At 34.9% G+C, this 26,642-nt stretch overlaps 1 protein-coding gene across 2 annotated transcripts in view; it reads right to left on the bottom strand.

The window, feature by feature from the left end:
* Positions 1-26,642, bottom strand: part of LOC150099324 (PAX3- and PAX7-binding protein 1-like) — a 291,434-nt gene that overhangs the window by 68,358 nt on the left and 196,434 nt on the right. For both annotated transcript variants that reach the window (XM_090403794.1, XM_090403795.1), the window contains exons 14-15: positions 20,008-20,126; positions 8,158-8,234 (exon numbers count right to left, since the gene is read on the bottom strand). In XM_090403794.1, coding sequence (XP_090259920.1) covers positions 8,158-8,234; positions 20,008-20,126 — 196 coding nt within the window. The remainder of the gene's footprint in view (positions 1-8,157; positions 8,235-20,007; positions 20,127-26,642) is intronic.

Genomic DNA, 26,642 nt, shown 5'->3' on the forward strand with positions numbered 1-26,642 from the left:
TCTGTGTTCTGATGATCTCAATCAGCCAAGTCTGACTAAAAGAAGATAATAGGGTGAATATATAATCTCCCTACCTTCTTTTAACATTTCTGCAAGTATTTAAGATTTATGAGTTTTAATTTACTTATGGCCAATAATAACCTAAGATGGTGTAATGGGATTAATATCAAATTAGGAAGTGGATCACAAGAATGAATATTGTTTAAAAGATCATCAAAATTCTCCACCCACCTTGGAATGATGGCATCTTGTCCTTCAACGGTGTTCTCATCTTTATCTTTTAATGCCTCCACTCCATTCTCTCTCTTCCTACCCATCTTATGAATAACTTAATATAGTCCTCTGTAATTATTCTATCTAGCAGCATTCTCTGCCATTTTGTTAAACTGGGAGTTTTTAGCTAATTTCAATTGTGCTTTTACTTGTTACCTTAGTCCATTCTCATTCTTTGAATACTGCTCCAGCCTTTTCCATATTTCTTTCAGCAATAAATGCATTGTCTCACTGCTCAAATAATTCTGCTTTTGGTTTTCAGAACCCTGACTTTCAGACTTTTCAGAATCCTGCAATAGTCAGGGTTCTGAAAAGTCTGGAACCAATGGAACCAACAGCTGGCATGAAGCGTGGCAATAGTTCTACTTTGAGTGCCTTTGGTTACAGAAGGATGACCAAACTGAGGCTGTCAGCAACAGATCCTGTCTCTAAATTTCTTCATCAGTTTCCCAAATGTGCTGAGCATGATTGGATTCCTTTTAGGATGTCTGGCATTAAACTTGTCCACCATTTCCCTCTGGACCTATCCCTGATGACCACTAAGGACTATTTCCATTCTTTCATTTACTGTTAATGCCATTTTTCATCAATAAAGAAACATATTTTTGCCACTGGTTTCAGACTTTTGGACATCCTGCTTTTCGGACACTCATGAACAGCATTCTTAAAGTAATCCACACACGCATAGTTTATAAGTTTAACTGCCAATCAAGATGCAATACCTGCTACACTGGATCCACTATTTGGCATTAAAAATCACATTTCATGGAACATTATCAAATCAAGATTGCAACATCCCAAATACTGGAATACTTACATTCCATTACTAAAAAAGAAACACAAACAAAAACACACCAATAATATTAACAAAAAATTCACCACTGTAGAAACCTTACTGGCACACAATACAATCTAAACACATTTCTGAAATAGACAAAGTTACCATCAATGATTTCCAAGATAATGAAACCAAATTATGTTGTTCCGTATCTCTAGCGATTAAGAACCAATTAAGATGCTATAAACATAAAACATCCTATCTAATTTTGTCCTCTTAGCAATTTAAACAAAACAAGTATTACTCTCCATTAATCTTGGACCACCCAAACACCTCCCATTACTCTCAAAACCAACTGAACTCCTCTTAAGATAATCTTAACCACAAGGCAGTTCATAGTCAGTTTTGTGCTGTTGATCATCTGACGATGATTCTCACAAAACTGTCAGCACTACAGTCATGCTGATGGTCTTGTATACATTTCACTAATTTTTGTTCCTTTTCGGTCTTTAATTTTTAGTTTTCAAAACTTTCCTTTTTAAAATGTAGTCCATTTTATTCATTTTCCTTGTTTACTGGTCTTATTTATGAATTATTATCAACAGCATTCTTACTACATGTTCATGGCACAATCCAGTTTTGCTCCAAATACTACTGTCATCCTCACTTTCCAAAAATATACAACCAGGTATGTCTTTTAAATTACACCTCAATATTAATTAAAATTTTATATTAGAGTTTTAACTTAGCCTCTGTTTGGAAAATAGGCAAAATCTTCCATATACATAAAAAAGGTGATGTGCCAAAATGTAACAATTACAGATCAATTACTTTTCTTTGCCACTCTTACATAATCTTTGTAAAAATATAGAATCACCTAAATAACATTTACAAACAGCTTATGACCAGATTTTAACTTGTATGCAATTGTTTATTTATACTGGATGCATTTCCTCTACATGTTTTGCTGCCTATTATGACTAACAGTGCCTCGGTTCAGTTCATCATCAGTGTTTCAGTTCTATTAAAAAGTCACACAGAAAAAAATAATTTCACATCTTTAGAGAAAGCAGCTTTGAAAAATTTATGTAACAATGATGAAATCATTATACTAAAGGCAGATTAACGGAATTCAACAGTCGATATAAACAGCGCCGACTATGGCATCAAGATCAACTCCATGTTATTGGACTCTTCCATGTATTAGGAAATGGATCGTGATCCGACTTGGTGGTCACTCTTAAGAACAAATGATCTAATCTCCAGTACTTACAAATGAAATCCAGACACCTGATCACTCTGAGATTATATGGTGTGCCCAAAGTTCAGAAGACAGACATTCCCTCTACTTCCAATAGTTGATGGCAGAAGCTCTCCAATATATCTTCTCTCTAAATTATCTAACCTCCTCAACCCTCATATAGGACATAGAGACTCGTATTTAAAAAACTCTAAGCATTTTGTAGATAAACTTTCAAACATTCAAATTTCCTTATCAGATATGTTTAGAAGTAGTTTCATTATTTATCAATATCCCTGTTGAAGAATCAATAGATATATTTCAAAACCTATTTCCTCCAGACATCACACGTCTCTTCACTTGGAAAGGAAAATTTTACTACCAAATATAAGTCTTGCGATGGACTCACCTCTATTGGCAACTTATGCATGGAAAAATTTTAAGAATCAGCTATACAACAGTTAACTTTAAAACCATATGTATGGTGAAGTTATGTGGATGACATCTTTATTGTCTGGAAACACATCCAGACAGACCTGGAAGATTTTTCTATATTCTCTAAATAATCGACATCCAAAAATAAGATTCACATTAGAAGGAGAAAGAACAGAAAATTATCATTCCTAGATATCCTTGTCAACAAAAACATTGCTAGAGGATTATCATTAGAAGTCCATTGGAAAGAGACCCACACAGGCTCATTCCATCACCCTCAACAAAAATTAGGTATAATCAAAAATTTGAAAAATAGAGCTTTAAACATACCAAAAAATAATGACATCAAACATAAACAAGAACTTCAGATCCTATTTCATCAGTTCCTCTGAAATGGATACTGAAAAAAGTGTACTAAAACTTCTAATTTCTGACAAATCACCCCATAATAACACAGAAATTAATTACAAAAGGTATGGCTTGATGCATTGCCAACTTACAGAACTAAGTTGGCAATGCATCAAGAAAAATAGTGAAAATATCAAAGGCAGTCAACATCAGAACAGCATTCAAACCAGTCAATACTTCACAAAACAATCCATGCTCCCCTAAACACAAGGTTTTCCATTTCATAAACATCTGGGTGTATACAGAATTCCATGCTCTTGTGGGATGGTCAGACTGGGAAAAGTTTCAAAATCTGCAACAAAGAACATATGGACAATGTTGAAAACAAACGAGAAGAAAACAATTGGGCTCTTAGCGTACATCCTCCATGCTATACTTAGAAGAGAATTGTTTTGACAGGTTGTCAAAAAGTCCTCTGAAGTCATTGGCTCAAAAGTCACACTAAATAGAAATCAAGGAATGATCCTTCACGACATCTGGAAATCATTAATTAACGTGTAAAATTACAGACCTTTCCTATGCCAGCAATCGCATACAGAGTTTACACAACAGTGGAGAGACTGCATGTAATATGCCTAATGATATGCACAATTAGACTATCATTCTAGTCTTTTCAACTATAGACATTAACTGCTGTCAGAAAATGTTAAATTTTTTGCCAATTTTTATTTATGTTAAGTAACCTCCTGATGATGCTATTAGTCATATAGACAGCAAAACATGTAAAAGAAATACATCTAGTATCAATAAACAATTGCATAATTAAAAAATATATATATCAATCAATTCAGTATCATTTTATAAATCCTTATTTATAAAATGATACAAAATTGACCTATTGTTTATATATTAGAGCACAATAATGATGCATGTATGAAAATTAAACTGATTAAGCTTATTTCCATAGAAACTCCAAAGAAACAGCGTATACATCAGAAAATTTCAAAATTAAGCAAACTATAAACATTTGATTCTTTCATTCTAAAAGTGCAGGCACAATATAGTTACATATCTGCATGCATTGAATATCAGCTCCCAAGAAGTGAAGATAAATTTTACTTTATCACGTACAATAAAATACATAATATACACTGCTTGGAAAGAAGTCAACAGACATCCCCCCATGGGCAAGATGCATCGCGAAACGTAACAAATCACATGTCTGTAGTCCATATAAATTGGAGGAATATGATGTTCCCAAATCAGTGCAACTGTGTCTGGGTGAAATGGCTGGGAGAAGGGAACTGACAGAATTCGAAAGAGGCATTGTGACAGGATGTCATTTTGCAGGCTTATCTGGCAAACTGGGCCATCATAGTCACAGGTCAACAATCAGCAATACCATACTGAGATGGAAGTGTAGGGAGTCAACTGCAAGTTGCATCTGCAGTGGACAACCAAGCATGCTGACTGAACATGACCATAGGTACTACAAAGGATAATATAAAAACCACCATTTGTCGACTGACATGTTGAATGTGATTCAACATGTCAGTCGTTGCCTAATCTCCTTTGATTAGGCAACAACTAGAATGTTGTTGACATTCTAGTTGTTGCCTATAACATTCTAGTTCATTCTACAACTAGAATGTTGTAGAATGAACTAGAAGTTCCAGGCAACAACTAGAATGCCAATCTGCACAAAAACTCAGAACTGAGGCTCACAACATAGATTTCTATGGTAAGATTGCAATATGCAAGCCCCACATTACCTGAGTCAACATGCAATGTTGTTTTCAATAATGCAAAGAGTGTGTAAAGTGGGATGTGGATGCTTGGAAAACTGCGTTATGAAGCAATGACTCATGCTAGACCCTCTAATCAGCAGATGGACGGGGATGGTGGATGCCCGTGAACGTCTTTTGTCAGAGTGCATAATCCCAACTGTGAAATTCAGAGGTAGTAGTGTGATGGTATATTTCCTTGGTTTGGCCTTGGGCCTCTTTGGGGTGCCACAAACATTGAACTCTGAAAGATATTTGCATATTCTAGACATTGCAATGCTTCTTATTTGATGGCATTTCTATGGAACTAACCATTGTCTCTTTCAGCAAAGACAATGCACTATTTCATAAGGCTGCTGCTGCTGCTGTAACTGTGTGGTTTGCGGATATGAAGATCACCACAATTGACTGGACTCCACAGAGCCCTGATCACTTACAGTTATGCAGATTTACATCCCCATATACCACTTTTTGATATCTGTAAGTCAGCCATTTTCTTATCCAAACTAACAGTTTATAATCCAATCCCATATCCACCAATTTATGCAACAATCTTCCACATTGTCAAAAGCCTGAGCAAACTCCAAATCATCAATGTATATATCCATTCCCCCTTGTCTAACTCAACCATGACATTTTTACGAAATGTGAGCAAGCACTCAAATATGACATTCTCTTGGTAAACTTATTTCTGTATGTGAGGTATTACCAACTTTTCCAAAATCTTCAAACATTACTCCAGAGATATTGATGGGTCAGTAGTCACACATATCAGTCTTTGCACCACTCCTGTGCAATGAGATTATCATACATTCTTTGTACTCCTGCAAAAATCTTCCTTGTGCAAAGACTCCAATTACACAGCCAGGTCAAAGGCATGGCAACCAGTTCAGCTAAACACTCTTTCAGCATCCATGCCAATATCTCACCAGTTTCTAATGCTGAATTCTTATTCAGTATATGCAACAGCTCTGGTAACTAATCTTCATACACTTGAGCTTTTTCATCCAGTGTAGAGAAAGCATTGAGCTCCACATGTAGACACCAGGTATCTGATAGCATTTAGCAAAATGGGCACTCATTAGCTGAACAACCTCATCTGCATCTGTTATCCACATACCATTGTTTCAGAATAAGTATGGAAGCTATCATGTTTGTTGAAAATAGAAAGAAAAACTTAAGTGAAAACAAATTTAGTAGATAAAATTTTCACTTCAGTACAATGATAACGGAACAATTAAAAATGCCACCACAGTGCAAGACAGTAAACAGCCAACAAATTCCTAATTAAAATAACATCCACATACAATAAGACAATGATTAGGAATTTACAGAAGATTGATATCAAAATATTTCCCATAAAGGGGATAAATGAAGGCCATCATATCTGTTTAAATTTGGAATATGTAGAAGGCCTCACCTCTCTTTGTATAAGCATTCTATTATATATATATATATATATATATATATATATATATATATATATATATATATAAAAGCTTGATTTTTTTTTCAAAGCGCTTTGTTTGTTCTGGATGGCATGTTCAGCTAAGCCAGACTGCTCCTAGACAGAGGACTACATTTAGTTTCTTCTGAGAACTGCCACCCTAACTTAACACTTTTGGAATTAAAAGTTCTTAGATATTTAAAGAGAAACAATAGTCTTATTATTACCAGGGCAGACAAGAACAAGTGGTAGTTATACAAGATAGGAGATAATGTTTTAGGATGATTTTCTTAATGCTTTGTGATTTTTCTACTTATCATTCCTTCTTGTCTAATCCAATTACCAGCAAAATTAAGCATCTCCAGATGGAATGAAAAATTCAAGAAAAAACCGAAGATCTTTTATGTTCATCCTCCCAGATTAAATGGGTTTCTAATGATCCACAAGCCTGCTGTTCTATTAAGACCTGCAGTAGATTGCAATGGCTGTCCTACATGTAAGGTTTCTAAGTACTTGTCTATGTTATTATCTAGCTTCACTGAAAAATCTGCTTCACATGTTAAAAACACTTTGGATTTTAAAACTAAAATTTGTAATCTTTGTTTAGGTCCTTTGATTACTATGATTAGTCTAGATAGAGTATTAGAAACCTGCAACTGGAAACTGTATTATACCACCACTCACTATTTATTATTAGGCATAATTTAACTTGATAGATTTAATTAAATTCTAATAGTACATTAATTCCTGTCTCAACTTTTTTGCACCATCCATACAACACATGAGGGCTTTTATTGAACTACTTCCCACATGATGCTCATTGATTAGGACGGATCCAGAGTGCATACATACATAAAACTCTTTGGGTGAGTGAACTATATATTTCAGCTAGGTAACTAACAATGATTTGGACTGAAGTGGATAGTATGCAATAGTAAATTTGCTATCATGGACAAGTTTGTTACAGCAGTGCAAAAACAGCTCACAAAATAAGCAAAGGACTAAAATAAGAGATCCTAGAGAATGATGAAGCAGCTTGATCATTACACATATCTTGTTCAACTATTTCAAACAATGTAAGCCACTGCAAATTAACAATACCCTCTCATCTAAAATTTTTTTCCCCCACACTTCATGTAAAGTAAGCTAAACTAATGAAGATTTCAGGTGACCACAATATAGTAAATTATTTATAAGAAATAATAAGTTTATTACTTAACACTGCGGTACAGTTATCTTTTGATTAACACAAAGAAGGAAGCCAGTAACATTTTCAAGATTTAGCTGAAGAATTTTAAACTTCAACTGAATCTTGTGAGCAAGTATAATACTGGATACCTTGCTTGTATATTACATAGGTCTCAGAAATTGCAAGAACATAAATACTTAATGCAAAATAGGCTGCAGCAATATAAGAAAAATTTAGAGAAAATCTTTTCATGTTAACTTTTGTGGCAATCTCACAGTAAAACACAGAACAAAATAAACATGATAATTTATTAATTTACTGACATGTTCTGTGAAATGAAATGATAAATAAGATAATAAATTATCCTATTTATTTTGTTCTGTGATATACTATGGGTTATGCTGTAAAAATCTTATATGAATAATTGCCAAACTCATATGCTTTTCCACATAAGAAGTGGAATCTGTAGAGATTAACAATGACATATATACAAATACAATATAGATTAAGAGTAGCAGGCAGTAAGATAAAAGGAAAAAAACAGCAAAAAAAAAGTCATACATATTTCATGTTCAGTAATGATTCAAAATATTTCAATTCTGTATGCTAGAAAAGAAGCTTACATGTAAAACTACAGTAACTTTAAGAAAAATTAATACTTACTCTTTTGGATATAATGGTATAAAAACATCTTCATCCAGGGTTTTGTTAAAACGTGCAACCACTGCATGCAAAAATGCCTACATAACAGGAAAATTAAATACAAATATTAAAATATCAAAGTGGAAGAAATCCAAAAGGTATCACTGCTATGGACAGCATAAAACACTGCATGTATGATGATGATGATGATAATTACTTATTGCAGTCAGTAATATTATCAAAAATATTATCAAAATTCATATCTTCACCTGAAGATATGGATTTTCAGTAAAATGACTATTACTGCAAATTCACTAACTGCATTCTTTCCATAGTTCATCTTTTACTCATTATCTGCTGATGATAATAAAGCTTTAGTGTAAATTTTAAGGCACATTTTCCTCGAATGTTATTAATGAATATGTTGTGAAATATATCTATCTATATCCTGGAACTGTTTTCTCTAATTCTTCAAAGAAAACTAATAACTCCTTTTCCAAAGATTTTCAGCAGAATTTCACTTATGTTAACCAAATACACAACTTATTTTTTCTGAAAACAATTTCAAAGATGTGCAATAACTTACTGTTGCTTTTCTCTCCTCTGAAAAAAAAAAAAAAAAAAAAAAAAAAAAAAAATATATATATATATATATATATATATATATATATGTTTTTTTTTTTTTTTTAAAAAAAAGAATTGAATGACTAGAACTGAGATGTAAGTAAAAAGGTTTTAATATAAAAACACGACTAGTTTCGGCTTGTAACAGCCTTCATCAGGTGACATAAAAGAAAGAAAAAAGAAAAAACACTAAAACACTGAAGCTTAAATAAGCTATGAACATCATAGAGTCTCTATACATAATTGACATTAAATCGTTGTGGTTGTATTTAAAGCTGATATGGTCTTTTACTGCATCCCTCATCTATGGACAGCATAAAACACTGCATGTATGATGATGATAATTACTTATTGCAGTCAGTAATATTATCAAGTTACCTATTTATTAAGCTTCAGTGCTTTATTGTTTTTTCTTTCTTTTTTCTTTTATAATGTCACCTGATGAAGGCTGTTACAAGCCGAAACTAGTCGTGCTGTTACAAGCCGAAACGTAGCTTTAAATACAACCACAACGATTTAATGTCAATTATGTATAGAGAATCTCTATGATGTTCATAGTTTATTTAAGCTTCAGTGTTTTTTCCTTTTTCTTAAAAAATATGTATGTTAACCGAGTTAACGATCATTCTTTCATATATATATATATATGATCGTGCTTCTGTCCAACACCTCTTTACTGCCAATTACTCTTTTCAGTATATTACTGAAAAGAGCAATTAAGTTAACCTGACAAGTATTTGAAATGCTCTAAAGTTTTCAAAAATGTCCAAAAATTATTGGTTTCTGTATTGTAAAATTATAAATGACCTCCATTAGTCTAATTAGTTTTGCAATATAAAGAACAGCTTTTGAGCTTCTCCTGATATAATAAAACAAATAATAAATAGTCTGTCAGAAATTCACTGTTCATCTACATCAATTGAGGTGAGACCACATTTTAAACAGAATTTTAGAAAAATGCAGAGAGTATGTTTTATTACAATGATAATTATAGGATTATAATAATTTTTGGACATTTTTGAAAAATTGTAGAGCATATCAATACTCGCCAAGTACTGCTTGGCATGATGAGTGGCAAGCAGATGATTTTTAGCTGAACAACAGTGAAACTAGTTAAAGACATGTTGCAATAAATAATTACAGTAGACATTTTACTGCATCCCTCAAATTCAAGAAGCCATCAATAATTTTACATGCTTGAACAAACAATTTTAACTTTTATTTTTATGCACTTTTGACATACAGAGTTTTTTCTGGTACAAAGTATTTAATTATGTAATTTGAAAATTTACATAATTTAATGTAATTTTGTGTAGATACAATTACACAATACTATAACTAGTTTTGTATTTTATTCAGACCTAAATATTTTGATTTCCACGAAGGAGACATTAGAATACAAAAAGGAATATTGAGCTGAGAGGTGGCTAGGAACTGCTGATCTACACAATAGTAATACCAAATCATATATATTTACATAAACTGTATATCGATTTATTAAAATAATACTTTTTATTATTATTATAACAATATAATAAACACACTAGTATCCAAAACATAAGGTCAAACACTATTTCAGATTATAACTGCAAATTCAGATGAATCAGCTTGTGGCAATTTTTATAGCTGATGATTCTGAGTAGAAAGTGATACACATTCAAATTTTTGAATCATGCAAGGGGTCATGTGCTACCACTCAACATGATAAAAGGCAAAAGGTTGCACTAAGGGAACTGTATCTGATGGAAGCTCTTTTTGTGAAAGAATAAAGTAGCAAAACTTGTATGCCTTTTAATGTTTCAAAGACATCTTCTAGATGATTTCATGTGGGGAAGAATTATTGAAAAGCTTGAAGAAGACTGCAGAATTAAACATATTGCCAGAGAATTTGAAATCTCACATAGTGTTGTATCCAGGCTCTGAGCAGATTTCAAAGCAATGGAATATGTTCTAAATGTTTACCAAGCTGTCGCCCTGGCTCTACCATGGAGTGTGAAGACAGATTTTTGCTTATAACACCAAAATGTAATAGATGCCCCATGGCAGGCCAGCTTCATTCAAGCACAAATATGTGGAAATTGCAGCAAACTGTGGCAAGACTTCTGTGACAAGCAAGTCTATACACCAGAAGGCCCGTAAGCTGTGTCCCTTTATCCACAGCTCATCGTGAGCACATTTTCAGTGGTGCTGTATCCATAAAAACTGGATAAAGCACAAATGGGCTTATGTATTCTTTACAGATGAGTTGTTTTAGGCTTTCTTCCAATTCTGGACAACACTTGATCTGGCGTGAAACTGGTACTGCTTACCATCACGAGAATGTTCTTGAAAGAGATAGATACGGCAGTGCTAGAAAAAAGGACTATGACTGGAGAATGATATTGCAATGAAGTTCTTCAATGTCATGTTCGATTGTTCCATGGTGCTGTAGGCAAAGAATTCATTTGTATGGATGATAATGCCACACCATATCATACACGAGCAGTAAAGATACTTCTGGAGACTGAGGATATTAATCAAATCAGTGGACAGCATGCTCTCCAGATTTCAACCTCATATAACACATTTAGAATGCAATAGGGAGATGCATTACTGCTTGAAATTCCTCTCAAGAAAACAAACAAGGCCTTATCCTTGCAATGAAAGATGAGTGGGCAGGCCTGTCTCAAAAATTCCAGAATCAATTGGCGCTAAGCATGGTACAATACTGTGAGAGTCACACTGCAGTTTGGGGTGGACATATTCCATACTGAAATGTCTCTCTGCATAGTTTTCTGTAAGCACTGTACAATAATTCCTTAACTACATCCATAGGAAATTAAACATACTACAATTGAATAGGCAAAGATTTGGGAAAATAAATGGTTTAGAGCAAGCTGAGGTACTAGATGGGGGGGGGGGGGGGACCCAATATCACCAAGCATTTTCATCGCACCTTTAGAAAGAGCAATGGACAATATGAAAGAAGATGTGAAAGGAATATCAGTACACTGGATAAGAATTAACAATCTGAGATTTGCAAATGACGTTATTATTGAAGAAAACAAAAGAGAACTACAAAAAACACTGAAACTGTTAAATGAGGAAGGGAAGAGATTTAGACTTGTTGTGAACTTGGAAAAAACAAAGAGAATGGTATTTGGTGAGAAGAACATGAAACAAAACATACAAGTGGATGGAATTGATATAGAAAATGTAGAACAATTCACATATTTGGGAAATATGACTTGGATTGCAAAAAAAGAAATAAAGATCAGGATTGTAAAGGGATGAACAAATCTGAAGGCCATGGATAACATCTGGAAAAGTAAAGGATCAGCCTGCAAATGAAATTAAGACTACTAGAAATATGCATCTTTATACAGTACGCAGCTAAAATGTGTGTAATAAATAAGGAATCAAGAAAAAGAATTTTGGTGTTTGAAAGAACTTGTTACAGGAAGATTCTAAGGACAGAAAATCACAAACGAAGAGCTCTATCGGAATATACAACCAAAAGAGTTTAATGCAGAAAATTATATGACTGTAGCTGCAATTATTTGGCCATATCTGCAGAATGAGCGAGCCTCGGAAGATAAAAACATTCATGTTTGATATTATGGATGGTGTAAACAGAAAAGGTAGACCATACAGAGAATAGATAGACGACATAAAGGACTGATGTGGAATGGGGTTACAGAAACTGTGATGCTGTGCACTGGACAAAGAAAGGTGGAAGAAGATAGTGAAGGAGGCATTGGACACCAACGGGCAGCATGCCCATTGTTCGTGATGATGAATTATTCAAGTTTATAAGTGGCATCAACTGTGTATGTGTGTATATTCAATTTAGTTTTTAGTAAGGTGACATATTTTAGAATTTTCTGTTATTGTTTGATTGCCGTTCTGTAATTCTGTGCAGAAAATGCCTAGGAAACACAAATTCTACAAATAAAATAAACTCACATTAAAACATAAAAAGTTTTAATGTGAGTTTTTTTCCATTTTTATAGCTTATTATTATTATGCCAACATACAGTATTCCAATACTGAAATAAATCTCCTCTCTATCTCCAGATTGCAACTAAACAAATGATTCTCATAATTATCATAATACAATCCTTCTACATAGTCAATCTTCTTGGAATATCCTTATTCTTGAGACCATTAGAAACTTTAGCAAGGGAACATAGGAGCAATAATCAAATAGTGGACTTTGGCTCCCAACTAACCAGACTCTGTGAAACATTATTACTTCCTTTCTGCTACAAGTGAGGTTTCTTTTAATTAAACCTATCTTCTTCTGAGCTTTATTATATGTGTTATCAATATGATTCATGAACTTGAAATTTCTATCAATTGAAATATTCAAATCCTTTGTATTCATTACCCTTTTTTTACCCCCTTAAGATTTCCATTTGGCTTATATCCACCTAATCTTATCATCTTATCGAAATGCATATACTTGTATTCGTTCACATAAAAATTTAAACCCAACTTTCATGTCTGCTCTTCTAAACTTTTTAGAATCATCCTGCAAAGAACTTAAGCTCATCCAAAGAAATAAGTACTGTGTTCAGCTTCACATTATCAGCAAAGACAAATCATAAATTTTACATTTCATATATGAACAATTATTAAACAATAAGGATACTACAACTGAACATTGGGGTGCCTTACTTCTAACCACATGGTGCTTTGAAGATTCTCCTTTAAATACTTTGTGATGCCTACTAACAACTAAATTCCTACCCTCAGCTTACCAAATGATTCCATATATGTTTGGCACATTCTATGAGGTAGGTCCTTATGTAGCATAGCTTTTCTGTGAAAATCTAAAGAATCAAATTACAGTATAGCCAATATCCTGGTCTATTTTTCTTGTAATTCCATCATAAAAAAATAAGCAAACTGATCATAATATCTCTCTCTTCATTTTTCATTTACTTTGTATCATCATCATCCAAAGGAACAATCTCCCTGTCACCATGGAGAGTTCCTTCTTCCAAGTCATCCTATTTCCAGCTTTCCTCTTTAGGTTTATAACCTTTTCCAATTAATCTAAATACCTCCTCTAAGAATGTATATTTCATCCTCTTCTTTTCTTTGGTATCTTCTCTTCTGGTAGTTTCCCTTCTTGCTTTGTATACAACAGTATTAAGAATCAACATAGGAATATGGTGGCAGGGTGATGATAAATGAACTACACCAGTTGTGTAACATTGCATGGGATGAAGGGAAAGCACAACAAATGGAGAAGATCAATCCTAATATCTGCTCCCAAAAAAGGAAGCAAAATGGACTGCAAAAACTGTAGAACAACTGCTCTGAGTCACGTGGGAAAGTACTTATAATATTAACAGAAAGAATAAGGAAATTAATGGAAGAAAATCTAGAAGATGAGCAAGCAAGATTCAGAAGAGACAGGAATACTGTGCACCAAATATTAATGCTACGACTGTGGAATGCTCTACATAAAAAATATTATGCCTGCTCTGTTGCCTTTCAGAGAGCACTTGACAGTATACAGACCAGAAAGTGACATGGACTGTACTTGAATCTTATGGAGTGGACAGAACATGATATATCATAGCTCTATTGCAGAATATCAATGATAATGCAGAGGCTACTGCGATAAATTGTCGAGTAACAGGAAGATGGTTTTTTCATACAACAAGAGGCAGGAGATAAGGAGAGCCAACATCCCTAAACATCTTTCTCATGCTATTGGAAAAAACAACATATGTCATAAAGTAGAATATAAGGGGAATTTTAATTCAGAGTATAAAAATCAATAATTTAGGATTTGCAGATGACATAATCATTATTGCAGAAGATGAAGAACTAGAAAGAACAGTGCTGAAGTAAAGTAGTAGTTAAGAGATATAGATTGATAATGAACATCAAATAAATTAAATGATATTCAGAGAGAAGTGGATGAAAAAGCAAATAAAGGTCAACGGACATGAGCCTAGAAGAGATCATGAAACTTCAAGTACCCGAGGTGCAATATGACACAAGATTTAGACTGTAAAAATAAAATAAAATCTTGGATAACAAAAGCAAAAGTAAACCTACAGACAATGGACAAGATATAGAAAAGTAAATCTGTGAGGCCTGCTATAGGGCTGAGACTGCTGGAAACATGCACCCAAGAACTCTCTGTGGTTGTGAGACATAGGTAATGGTCAAAGCCTCTATTGGCTTTTGAGAGAAAATGCTATAGAAAGATTCTATAAATAAGATTGGTATAAAAGTAACAAATGAAGAACCGTATCAAAAAGTAAACTGCAAAGAGAGAATCTAATGCAGAAAATAATTCAAAGAAAATTTAAGCTTTTTTTGGACATATCTGCAGGATGGAAAACAGTAGAAAGTGCAGTAATAACAAGGATATTTAATTAGTCATTAAATTTCAAACAAATTACTAGTTTCCCCTCACCCATAAAAAACTAGTCTTCATCAGAACTTAACATACAAACTATAAAAATAAATTGCAAAAAAATGCTGAAAAATCATCACAAAGAAAATAAGTTCATGACAAACATCAAGGAAAGGGAGTTTCTCATCCTTTTCAAACTCCAATGTGAATCTGATTGTAGGCTTGAAGGAGTTAAGAGAATGAAGAAATAGTTGTTGACCTAGGTCATGCTTCCACATAATAAAAATGTCATCCGGATATCTCTAGCAAAGAGCGGATTTTAGAGTAGTTTTTTTACTAGGAAATTCTTTTCAAATATTTTCCCTTCACTTGATGTTCTCATCACTAAAAAATCTGACAGTGGTGTCCCACTTGGAGTGTATTGAAAGCCTACTCACATGGGACATTATCTTAATGCCTCATCCCTTTACCATCCTTTCCAAAAATAAGGTGTAATCCATACCTTCAAGAACTGAGCATGTTAATATTTATAAAATGAAAATCAACTCAAAACCAAACATCAGGCTCTCTCAAATTTATTTGTTTTTAATGACTATTCCAGAAAACAACTGACAAGATTTTATTTTCAAACCCTACCTCCCTCCATAAGCATGTCCACTATAGAGTTTCAATTGCCATTCCATATATTGGCAGTCTATCAGATGCTCTCTTAGGAGACCTGGTTTATAAAAACCCAGGAGAATAGAGAATCCATGTATATGTGGTTTGGTATACATAAGACAGATAAGACCTGAATGTGAGGTGAGAAAGAAGGAACATGCTGGAAATGTTGAACATAAAAGAAAGGTCTGGTTTACCAAACACTGTGCCTAAATATCTGAAATGTTCTACTTGTTCTAAGTTTTCCATTCTGAAACATGCTGATGATTTCAATATTTCTGCCTACTGTCACAGTTTTTGTCTTTTTATTGCTGATTTCAAAACAAATTTATTACTGCAGTTATTCAATTTAGTTAAGAATTGCTGCAGACTTGTACTGGATTTATTTACAATCTGCATAAAGAGATGAGTTGAACATATCAAATTTTGATATCAAGTTTAATGCCACTTTCTTTCAAAGGTAAATAAATTTACCTTTATAATGTGATGTATGAATAATATAATGTAATCCATATAGATAACGAATAATAGAGGGGATAATGTACATCCTTGTCTCACCCCAGATTTAACATTAAACCATCCTCCTGTACTTCCTTCAATTCTAACTGCTGACTTACAACTCAAATAAAGACTACGTATTGCTTGATATAATGCGCCATTCACACCATATAACAGTAGCGTATTGAATAGCTTCTCTTTTGGCACCTTGTCATATGCCATTTCCAAATCGACAAAACTTAAATACAGATCTTTGTTATATTCCCACAATTTCTCCACTATTTGTCGTAAAGTGAAGATCTGATCCTGACAGCCTCTATTTGACCTGAATCCAGCTTGTTCTTCACCAAGCTTTTCTTCCACAATTCTTCTCAACCGTTTCTCAAGTATACTTGCATATATCTTACCAGGAACATTCAATAGGGATATACCTCTGTAATTCTCACATTCAGTTTTATTTTCCTTTTTATATATGGGTACTATGAGAGCTCTACTCCAATCATCGGAAATTTGTCCCTCTGTCCAGGCTTTCTGAACTATGCAGTGCAGCCACTGTAAGACTTTTATACCACCCTACTTCAGCATTTCTGGTCGAATATCATCTACTCCTGCTGCCTTTCCACATTTCAAGCCTCTGATGGCTTTTTCTTCATATGAATACATATCCATACTTCTTCAAGTATGGATATGTATTCCTGACTGCATGCCTGGTCAGTGTTTTTTACCACTGTGCTGTCATCACTGTTTGTTTCATTTAGCAGTTTTTCAAAGTAATTACTCCATACTTCAAGGATATCTTTTTCTCCCTTTTTCATGTCACTTTTATCATCTCTAACTCCTTTTACAGTACTCTTTCCTTCATTCCTAAGTTTCTTCAACAACCTACAGAATATTTCGCCACCTTCTTGATATTTATTTTCTATGTTCTTGCCAAAGTCCTCCCATGACTTTTGTTTAGCTAGTTTTACACACTGTTTAGCTTTCTTACATTTGTCTCTGTATTCTGTAAGAGTAAAAGCTGACTTATTTGCCAGGAACTTTTGATATGCTTTCTTCTTTTCCTTCACTGCCTCTTTAACTTCCTGTGTCCACCAGAGAGTTCTGATTTTTTTATCCTTGCACACAACCTCACCACATGCCTCTCTGGCAGAATCAATCTATGTTTTCTTCAGAGTTTGCCACTGAATCTCCAAGGTTTGATTCCTGTTCTCAAACTCTTTCATTTTTTCTTCAATAATCTTTGTGTATTTTAGTCTACAGTTCACATCTGAGAGCTGCTCAACTTTTATTCACTTTAAAACTTTCTAACATGTTATTCTTTTCAATATGAAATTCAATTTTATCCTGCTCAAGATTAAAATATAGTGATCACTTCCAATTTCAAATCCTCTGTATATTCTGGTGTCCTGCACCAGGGAGAAAACATCACCATCAACAATAACATAGTCAATGAGACTTTTCTTATTCCTAGCAACTTCTCTCCATGTGAATTTGTGCACATTTTTATGTTGGAACATGGTGTTAGTAATAACCAGTCCATGTCTTGAGCAGAAATCCAACAGATATTTGCCATTATTATTAGCTTTGCTCTTTTCTCCAAATTTTTCCCTAAACATTTTTGTATGTCTGACAATCACTTCCTACTCTGCTATTTAGATCCCCAACAAGGACCAACTTTTCCTTTTTCATTGTGCCAGTAGCTTTCTCTAGAGCCTCAAAAAATTCCTCCACTTCTACCTTAGTAGAACCTTCTGTGGGACCATAGGCACAAATAAGTCTCATTGTCCAGTTCCCCAATCTCATATTTGCCCACATTACTCTACTTGAGACTTACTGCCATTAAAGATTAGCCTTGTATTTTGTGTTGAATACTATGGTTGCTACTCCTTTTCCTTGATTGTCATTGCCTGAAAATAACATTTTGTATTTATTGCTCAGAAAGATCTCACCAGTTTTTGTCTTTTTTGTTTCAGTCTCCCCTATTATGTCGATCTGGTACTTATCTAATTCTTCAGCTAGCTCCACTTCTTTGCCATTTAGGCTTCTTACGTTGATAGTACCGATCTTTAACTCTGGTGATGTTGAGTTGGGGTTTGTTTTCAGATTTGTTCCAGTAGCTGACTTTTCAATGTTCGTCCTGGTTCCCTGGCGAAAACAACAGGGGCCTTATTTAACGGGGAGCAACTCCCCAGCCGGCATGAAATTTTGTCATGTTGTACCGTCATTTTTTTATTTTGGTTTAACCAATAAGAATACAATTTGGTCGGCTAAATTCCAAATTGCCAGCCCATCCTCATTCGTTCAGTATCCAAGTAGATACCCAACAGGGTGCACCACGAGAAGGTGAGGATTGGACATTAGGTCAGAAGCCCTGGTCGGTTCTCCGCATTCCTTTAAAGGCTTTGTGGCGGTCTTCTCTCAGTTTTGACCCTTAAGCACCCATCAGAAACCTTAAAACAATAAGGTTTCTGCCTAAAGAGACAATGAATGTATCTATAATAAAATACAGATATGGACTATGTCTTTTAGGGTGCGACTATGTGAACATTTGCTGCTGCTGTTATTTTATTCCTTTTGAGAAACTCCCACAGGGAGTTTCTCAAAAGGAATACTATACTCAGTCTGTACTGTACAGTACAGTGTACTGTACTGTACTGAATCTGCATTTTGAAGATTTAAAGAATAAATTAGTCAACTTTTCTTAGGAGTCTTGACTTATAATTTTTAAAGTGCAGCTGTGTGAGTGAATGAATAAAAGGATCTTTATTTCATATAATGTTTATATATTGAATTCTTATATATCAGGAGGGCCTCCTATTAATATATAACTGAACACACTCTCTCCAGTTTCTATTTCCTTCCACATAATCTTTAATTTTCTTGACATATATATTTCACTGTGTAGTTCAGTGGAAGTGTTGCTTGTGTCCTCTGGGCTTGGTCGCTCAAAGTCAGACTTAAGTTCATGTCTAGTTGCTGACTGGAGGAACTTTTTTCTAAGCCTTTCTTTGATCGATTCCCGAGTTAGTTGATCTCTGGAACGGGCCAACAGGTTTTTTATCCCGCAAACTCAAGAAAATCGACCGTAGTACCCACATTATTTCAGACAGTAACGTATCTTGTTAGGGTAAGGTTCCAAGAGATGGCAGCACTTGTTTGCCAGTCTCTTCATCGGTGGCTGCCATAATTAGTGATAGATATGGGCTAGCTATCTCTGATTGGCTACCAGTGGAGATTGAACTGCCCACTCAGTCTCCAAAAGCAAGATAGACTATAAAGGCCTCGCCTACTCCCTGTAAGGGAATAAAAGGCGTTAGCTTATTTATTTTTTACATTTCACGTATGCTGCAGTGAATAATATCCTGCAAATTCAAATTGTTGGACAAATTTTGTGTTTTAAGCATGAGTCATAGTGAAGAACCAAATACGTAGGCATGGTGAAAGAACAATTCTAGTTAATTGGAAAAAAAAAAGGGGGGGGGGAAAGAAAAGACATTTCCATTCACTAGCACAGTCTTCAACAGGAATAAATAAAATGGTGCAGTACAACACAATTAAATAAACAGTATAATGTATTATATTACTCAGTTGATTATAAGAAAAATTTATATCAATCAGTCAGGGTACCCCTGAGTTTCAAAAAACATGGCATAAAAAGGCTTATAATTTTATATATATATACGGTAGATATATATATATATATCCCAAGTTTCAAGAAACTTATTTACCTGTACTTGTTTACTCTTGCCATTAACACGTGGATAATCTTCTATTAATTTCTTAGTCAAATTAACTAACTGAAGCGTTTGCCTAGTTGACATTGGATCCCACACAGTTTTTGCTAGCTCTGCAAAGAAGTTTCATACTTTATAAGGCAAATTTCAATAAACAAGTCTGAATTACATAATACAAAAATATACTGTTCAATAAAACAATACAAACAAAAACTTTAACAAGTTAGTTCTATCACTTTCCTGGTAACTTGGCATAGTTATCATTATAAAGCTGAAGCTGCATGCTGATACCAAAAATTTCGTCAATAGATTGCTGTAATCACCTTTAATTAATTTTTAATGATAATCAAATATCTTAAATTTATGAATATGTAGCATCAATAAACTCCCTTAATCAAAATAGGAAGGACATTAATGATGACTAGGAATTATAGACACGTTAACACAAGAATATTTTAATATTTGCCAAATATTTCAGTCTGAAACTAACAGACTATCTTCAGTGGCTACATAGGAACAGTTTTTAACAAGGTGGAATACCAACAATTGATCATTCAAAAGTAGAAATAGCCACGTGATGTTACATTGCTAAGCATTAAAGAGAGGAAAAATTTCATCAGAGTGATGATTAAATTATAGGCATTAATTCATAATTTCATATAATAATCTTAATTTATAATTAAGATTATTACAATATATAATTACAATTTTTTTTTTTTTAAATTGAGACTTTCAATTCCTACGTTAGACTAATGTAGGAATTGAAAGTCTCAATTTAAAAAAAAAAAAAAAATTGTAATGTGTTATCCTGATTAAACTTTCCCATATTCTTGATAAGGACATACAGTCATTTCGATTCAAGTTAGGGCGTTGAAGGCCTCAGCACTCTCTTTGAATAGGCATTCAAATTTATAGCGACATCTGTGTAGAAGGAGAGTCTTGGACCAGAGGATGTTGTGGCTTGTCTCTATTCCACACTGAGCCAATCCAGACTTATTGGATTTGTTGTGCAGAATGTATGATTGATGTTCTTGAATTCTTTTTTCTATAGAGTGTCCTGTTTGTCCAAAGTAGGACAGATTACAGTTACAAGGAACTCGATGCACACCAGGCAGAGACATAGTTTAGCATTTATCTTTAGAAGAGGAGAAATAGGTGGATATTTTGTTAATAGGTATATAAGTGGCTGTTAAATCATATTTCTTCAGAATTCTTGAAATTGGTTCTGAAATCCCAGAAATATATGGAATTGGAACTCGACGTATTGATTCTTTGTTGTTCTGGATTGGATTGCAGGAATTGAACAGATGTGTACTTTTTCGGAGAAGCCATTTAATTTCATGTGATGTTTGATGGTTGAAAGTTCTTTCTGTTATTCATGAGGAGTTGAACAATTACTTCTAACTTGCCAGATTAAACATTTTAGGATTCCTGTTTTTTGATAAGGATGATGAGCAGATTGTTTGGGTATATAACGTCCAGTGAAAGTGGGTTTCTGTAAACTGTTGTTGTTAGAATACCTGAAAATGAATGGATGTCTAAAAAGGATAACTTGTCTTTTTCAATTTCCATGGTAAACTTAATACGAGGATGTAAGGAATTGATTCTGGCTAAAAAGGAAGGTAAGGAATCTCTGTTATGAGGCCACACTGAAAAGATGTCATCAATATATCTCACCCAAAAGGATCATTGAGGGAACATAGATGAAAATAGGATGTCTTCTAGATGTTCTAAATAAAAGTTGGCTAGAGAAGGTGAAAGTGGACTTCCCACAGCCGTTCCTTCCATTTGGTTGTAGAATTTGTTTTGACATAAGAAATATCCAGAGTGCATCACGAAATCAAATAATTTTATAATATCTTGTGGGAAAATGTCAGCAAGTAATTGTCAAGTCTCTTTGAGAGGTATACATTAGTATATAGAGATTCTACATTGAAGCTCACCATAAGATCAGTAAGTTGTAATGAGATTTTTTTAATTTATTTAGGAAATCCGAAGAGTTTTTCAAAAAAGAGCGTGATTTGAATATATGTGATTTCAATAATTTAGATAAATATTTCACAATGCGATAAGTAGGTGAATCAACACAGTCCACTATAGGATGAAGAGGAGTATATGTCTTGTGGATTTTAGGTAGACCATAAAATCTAGGTGGTCTTGAGAAATTTGTCTTTAGCTTTTCTATCGCGTCTGCATCCAAACTCATCACCTCATCTTGAAGGGAATTCAATTTTTTCAGTTGCCTGTTGGTGGGATCGTGATCAAGTTCTTGGCATGTTGAGCGATCTCAAAGAGAAATTTTTTCTTCTATAGTTTGAAGAATCCATAATTACTGTCGCTTTTCCTTTGTCTGCTTTAATGATAACAAGGCGACTGCTGCTTCTTAAGGAATATAACGCTTTCTTTTCAGAAGGAGATATGTTGGAAGGAGGAAGCGTGGCTTTAAGTAGCGTAGAAGCAACTTCTAGGCGGAGAGAATTAGTCTTTTCACTGGAGTGATGACTAAAGTTCTGTTCGTTGTTAACCAGGAAATCTAGATACGGAATCCTTTTAGGGACTATAGCAAAATCATGTCCTTTTGAGAGGATGAGTGTTTCACTACTCATTAAAGGGGCGACTGGACATGTTGATGACCAATTATCTGGAACTTGGAAAGGCTTGATTTGTCTAGAAACAAGAACATCAAATTTGCAGTTTAGATATTATTATTATTATTATTACGGGCAACTCAAGGAGTCCTTAGACTCATCGAGGGAGGCCCTAAACATCATGTCCACACAACTATTCGGCATTCTCACAATATCTATCATACCTTGCCTTGAATTCATTCACTGTCATAGCACCCACAACAGACTCTGGCAGCTTATTCCACCCATTAACAACTCTAAAAGTAAAGAACCCAGCTCTAACACCCCTGCTAACCACACTCTTGCCCAGCTTCCATAGGTGTCCCCTAGTTCTCCCACCACCAGTCCTGATCTCAAAAACATCCTCTGAATCAATCATATAAAAACCCTTCAGTAATTTGAATGTCTCAATCATATCACCCTTTTTTTGCCTATCAACCAATTTCTGCAACCCACAAATCTTCAACCTGTTCTCATAAGGTTCATTCCATAGACCTGCTATCATCTTGGTCACTCGTCTCTGGATCCTCTCCACCTCCTCCCCATCAAGAAGAAACCCTGGCACCCAGATCTGGCCACAGTAGTCAAGATGGGGTGTTATCTAGTCTCGATACAGAGGAATAATAACTTGCTTGTCTCTGTTCGTCAAAGTATTCTTCAGTAACCAAGTGATTTGATGAGCTGATTTAGCCACTTTTGCAATGTGCCCCCTAAACTTCATCTCCCTATCTACCAACACTCCCAAGTCCCTGGCCTCATCAATCTCCTGGAGTACAGTTCCACCAATGTGGTATACTGCTGCCAATCTTTTCACCCCAAAATGCATAACCTTACATTTTGTCGCATTAAATTGACATCCATTCTCCTTAGCCCAGAACTCCAATCTAACCAAATCAACTTGCAAGATTTTGATATCTTCTGCATTCACTATTTCCCTACCCAACTTTGCATCATCAGCGAACAAATGAATTGTTCCTCTTAGATCCTTCCCTATGTCGTTAATGAACAAATTAAACAGCAGTGGTCCAAAAACAGAACCCTGCAGCACACTACTAGTTACAGGCCGTCTTTTGGACTCTACTCCTGAATAAACTACTCTCTAATATCTCCCCATCAACCACCCCACAAATCCATTCCCATATGTTGCAGTTTATGGATTAGAATTCCATGTGGTATCCTGTCAAAGACCTTAGCCAGGTTCAACAGTATCACTGTAAACCCATTACTCTTATCCAGTTCAGCCATCACTGTGTTATAAACCTTGAGCAAGTTACTGAGGCATGATCTGCCTTTCACAAAGCCATGCTGTCCCCTGTACAGTATCTCATTTTCATCAATCCATTCCTGTATTTTTCCCTTGACTACTTTCTCCAAGACCTTGACAACAACTCCTGATATGCCGATCGGACGGTAATTTGCAACAGTAGTCTTGGATCCTCCTTTATGCAGTGGAACTATTTTCCCCTCTTTCCACACCTTCGGGACTAAACTAGATTCGAGACTCAGATTAAACATGTTCAAAGGCACTGATAATTCTTTAGCCGCTTCACGTAAGACCCGTTCAGGTATACCATCCAATCCCACAGATGTATTCACATTATCATCACCATCATCATAATCATCAAATTCCTGCCATGTACCCTCAAGGGGTGTACAGGATATGACAGTACTACATGAAAAAATTACATCATTACTAACTTCCTATCTACAATTTTCCTCCAAATCAGTCTGTTACTTGTCAAGACTCCAACATTATCAGATCTTATATTTCTATCGTCTAAGGCACTTTGTACCGTATCAATCCACCTATATCTTGGTCTTCCTCTGGGTCGTTTTCCTGCCAACCTGGCAGAGAACACTTGTTTTGCTAATCTTTCCTCTCCCATTCTATTTAAGTGACCATACCATCTGAGATTAGCTCTGCTAACGCATTCCTGGATGCTGACAATGTCAGCATCCAGGTATATCATCCAATCCCACAGATGTATTCACATTAAGGTTATGTAATAGACTATTCACCTCCACTTCATACATCACAATTCCCATGATATATGAAGTGGAGGTGAATAGTCTATTACATACATCACAATTCCCGTATAAACTAATGATTCCTTTATTCTTTCAATGTCACCACCTGAATGATATACTCTTGCAAAGTGCTCACTCAGTAATTCCACTATATCGACTGATTCAGTGACCTCCTTACCATCACAGCATTCCTTAAAACCATTCTGCTGTGTACAGTTTTTTCTTGCTTGCAGTATATTGAAAGAACTGTTTGGGATTCTCTTTTGCTTGCATAGCTAGTTTCCTTTCATAATCCGCTTTTGCTTTTCTTACCACACTTGTTACCCTTCTGGCCTGCGTTTTATACCGATCGTGTGCCTGCAGGTCACCTTTCTCTTTAAATTTCCTCCACAGTTGTTTCTTTTTTTGCAGCTCAAGCTTAATGGTGTTATTCATCCCTACTTGTTTTACTATTCAGACCCTAGGTACAATCAGCCATAATCTCCTGTAAATGCTCCTTGACCACTTCCCATACTCTATCGACATTCAGCTCTTGCAGTTTTACATGCCATGGCACTGAACCAAGCAATCTCCTAAGCTTGTCATGCTTGCCAGCATGGTAATTCCACATATACCCTGTCTTAATTGAAAATTCCACACCTTTAGCCACCTCCCAGGTCAAGACCTTATGATCTCTCTCACCAATAGGTGGCAACATGGTCATATTCATTACAGTCAAATTCTCAGATGCTATTACCATGTCAAGCACTCTCAAATCCCTAGTGTTTTTCATTACATGCTGTCTCAGATGGTTATCCCTTAATAATGAATAAAATCCAGTTCCTTCCTCACATGTGTCCACTCCTCCTTCCAATCAATGTTACCAATAGTTGAAATCCCCATAATAATTACCCTCCTTCCACTCATTTCATCAATTTGTTTATGCATACTATCGCCACCATCTATTTCATCACCTGGTTTCTATATCAGCATCCAACTATATATTTTGTTCTGCCAGTCTCAATCTCATACCAAATAGCCTCAAATGAGCTCTTTTCACTGAACACACTATACCCATCACATTCAATCCCTAGCTATATCATCTACAGTCAGCCATGTTTCACTAATGCAAATAACCTGTGGCCAGGAAGAGCCAACCGAGGCCAAAAATTCTTCCTTCTTGTTCCTAATACTCCTGGCATTAGTATACATGAAATGCAGAGGTCCCTTTGTCCCACCACTGTTCGCTCTGGTTCCCTGGCGAAAACAACGGGGGCCTTGTTTAACCGGGTGATGCCCTGGCCAACATGAAATTTTGTCGTGTTGTACCATCATTTTGTATTTGGTTTAACCAATACGAGTACAATTTCGTCGGCTAAATCCCAAATTGCCAGCCCATCCTCGTTCGTTCAGTATCCAGGTAAATACCCAACAGGGTGCACCACGAGAAGGTGAGGATTGGACATTAGGTCAGAAGCACTGGGGTCGGTTCTCTGCAATCCTTTAAAGGCTATGTGGAGGTCTCATCTCAGTTATACAGCTTTGACCCTTAAGTACCCCTATTTAAAGAGTATACATACATATATATATATATATATATTTTAAAAGAATTGAATGACTAGAACCGAGATTTAAGTAAAAAGGTTTTAATATTAAAACACGACTGGTTTCATCTTGTAACAGCCTTCATCAGGTGACATTATAAAAGAAAGAAAAAACAGTAAAACACTGCAGCTTAAATAAACTATGAACAACATAGAGAGTCTCTATACATAACTGACATTAAAACGTTGTGGTTGTATTTAAAGCTGTTCTTTCGTTTGTTGTATTGTTGGGAAAGTGCATGCTAGCATCTCGTGAATGCCAGTACATGATTATAGCTGAATGACTATCTGGGAGGTTGTAGCTCAAGTTATTATTTAGATGAACACGATTGAAGATGATTTCCCTAGATTCCACGATTTTTCTCTTTAGTTCATCATTGCAATGGAAGAT

Source organism: Typopeltis vanoorti, chromosome 14 (assembly GCF_054136105.1).
Source record: "Typopeltis vanoorti isolate ZY-2024b chromosome 14, IOZ_Tvanoo_1.0, whole genome shotgun sequence".
Lineage (NCBI taxonomy): Eukaryota > Metazoa > Arthropoda > Arachnida > Uropygi > Thelyphonidae > Typopeltis > Typopeltis vanoorti.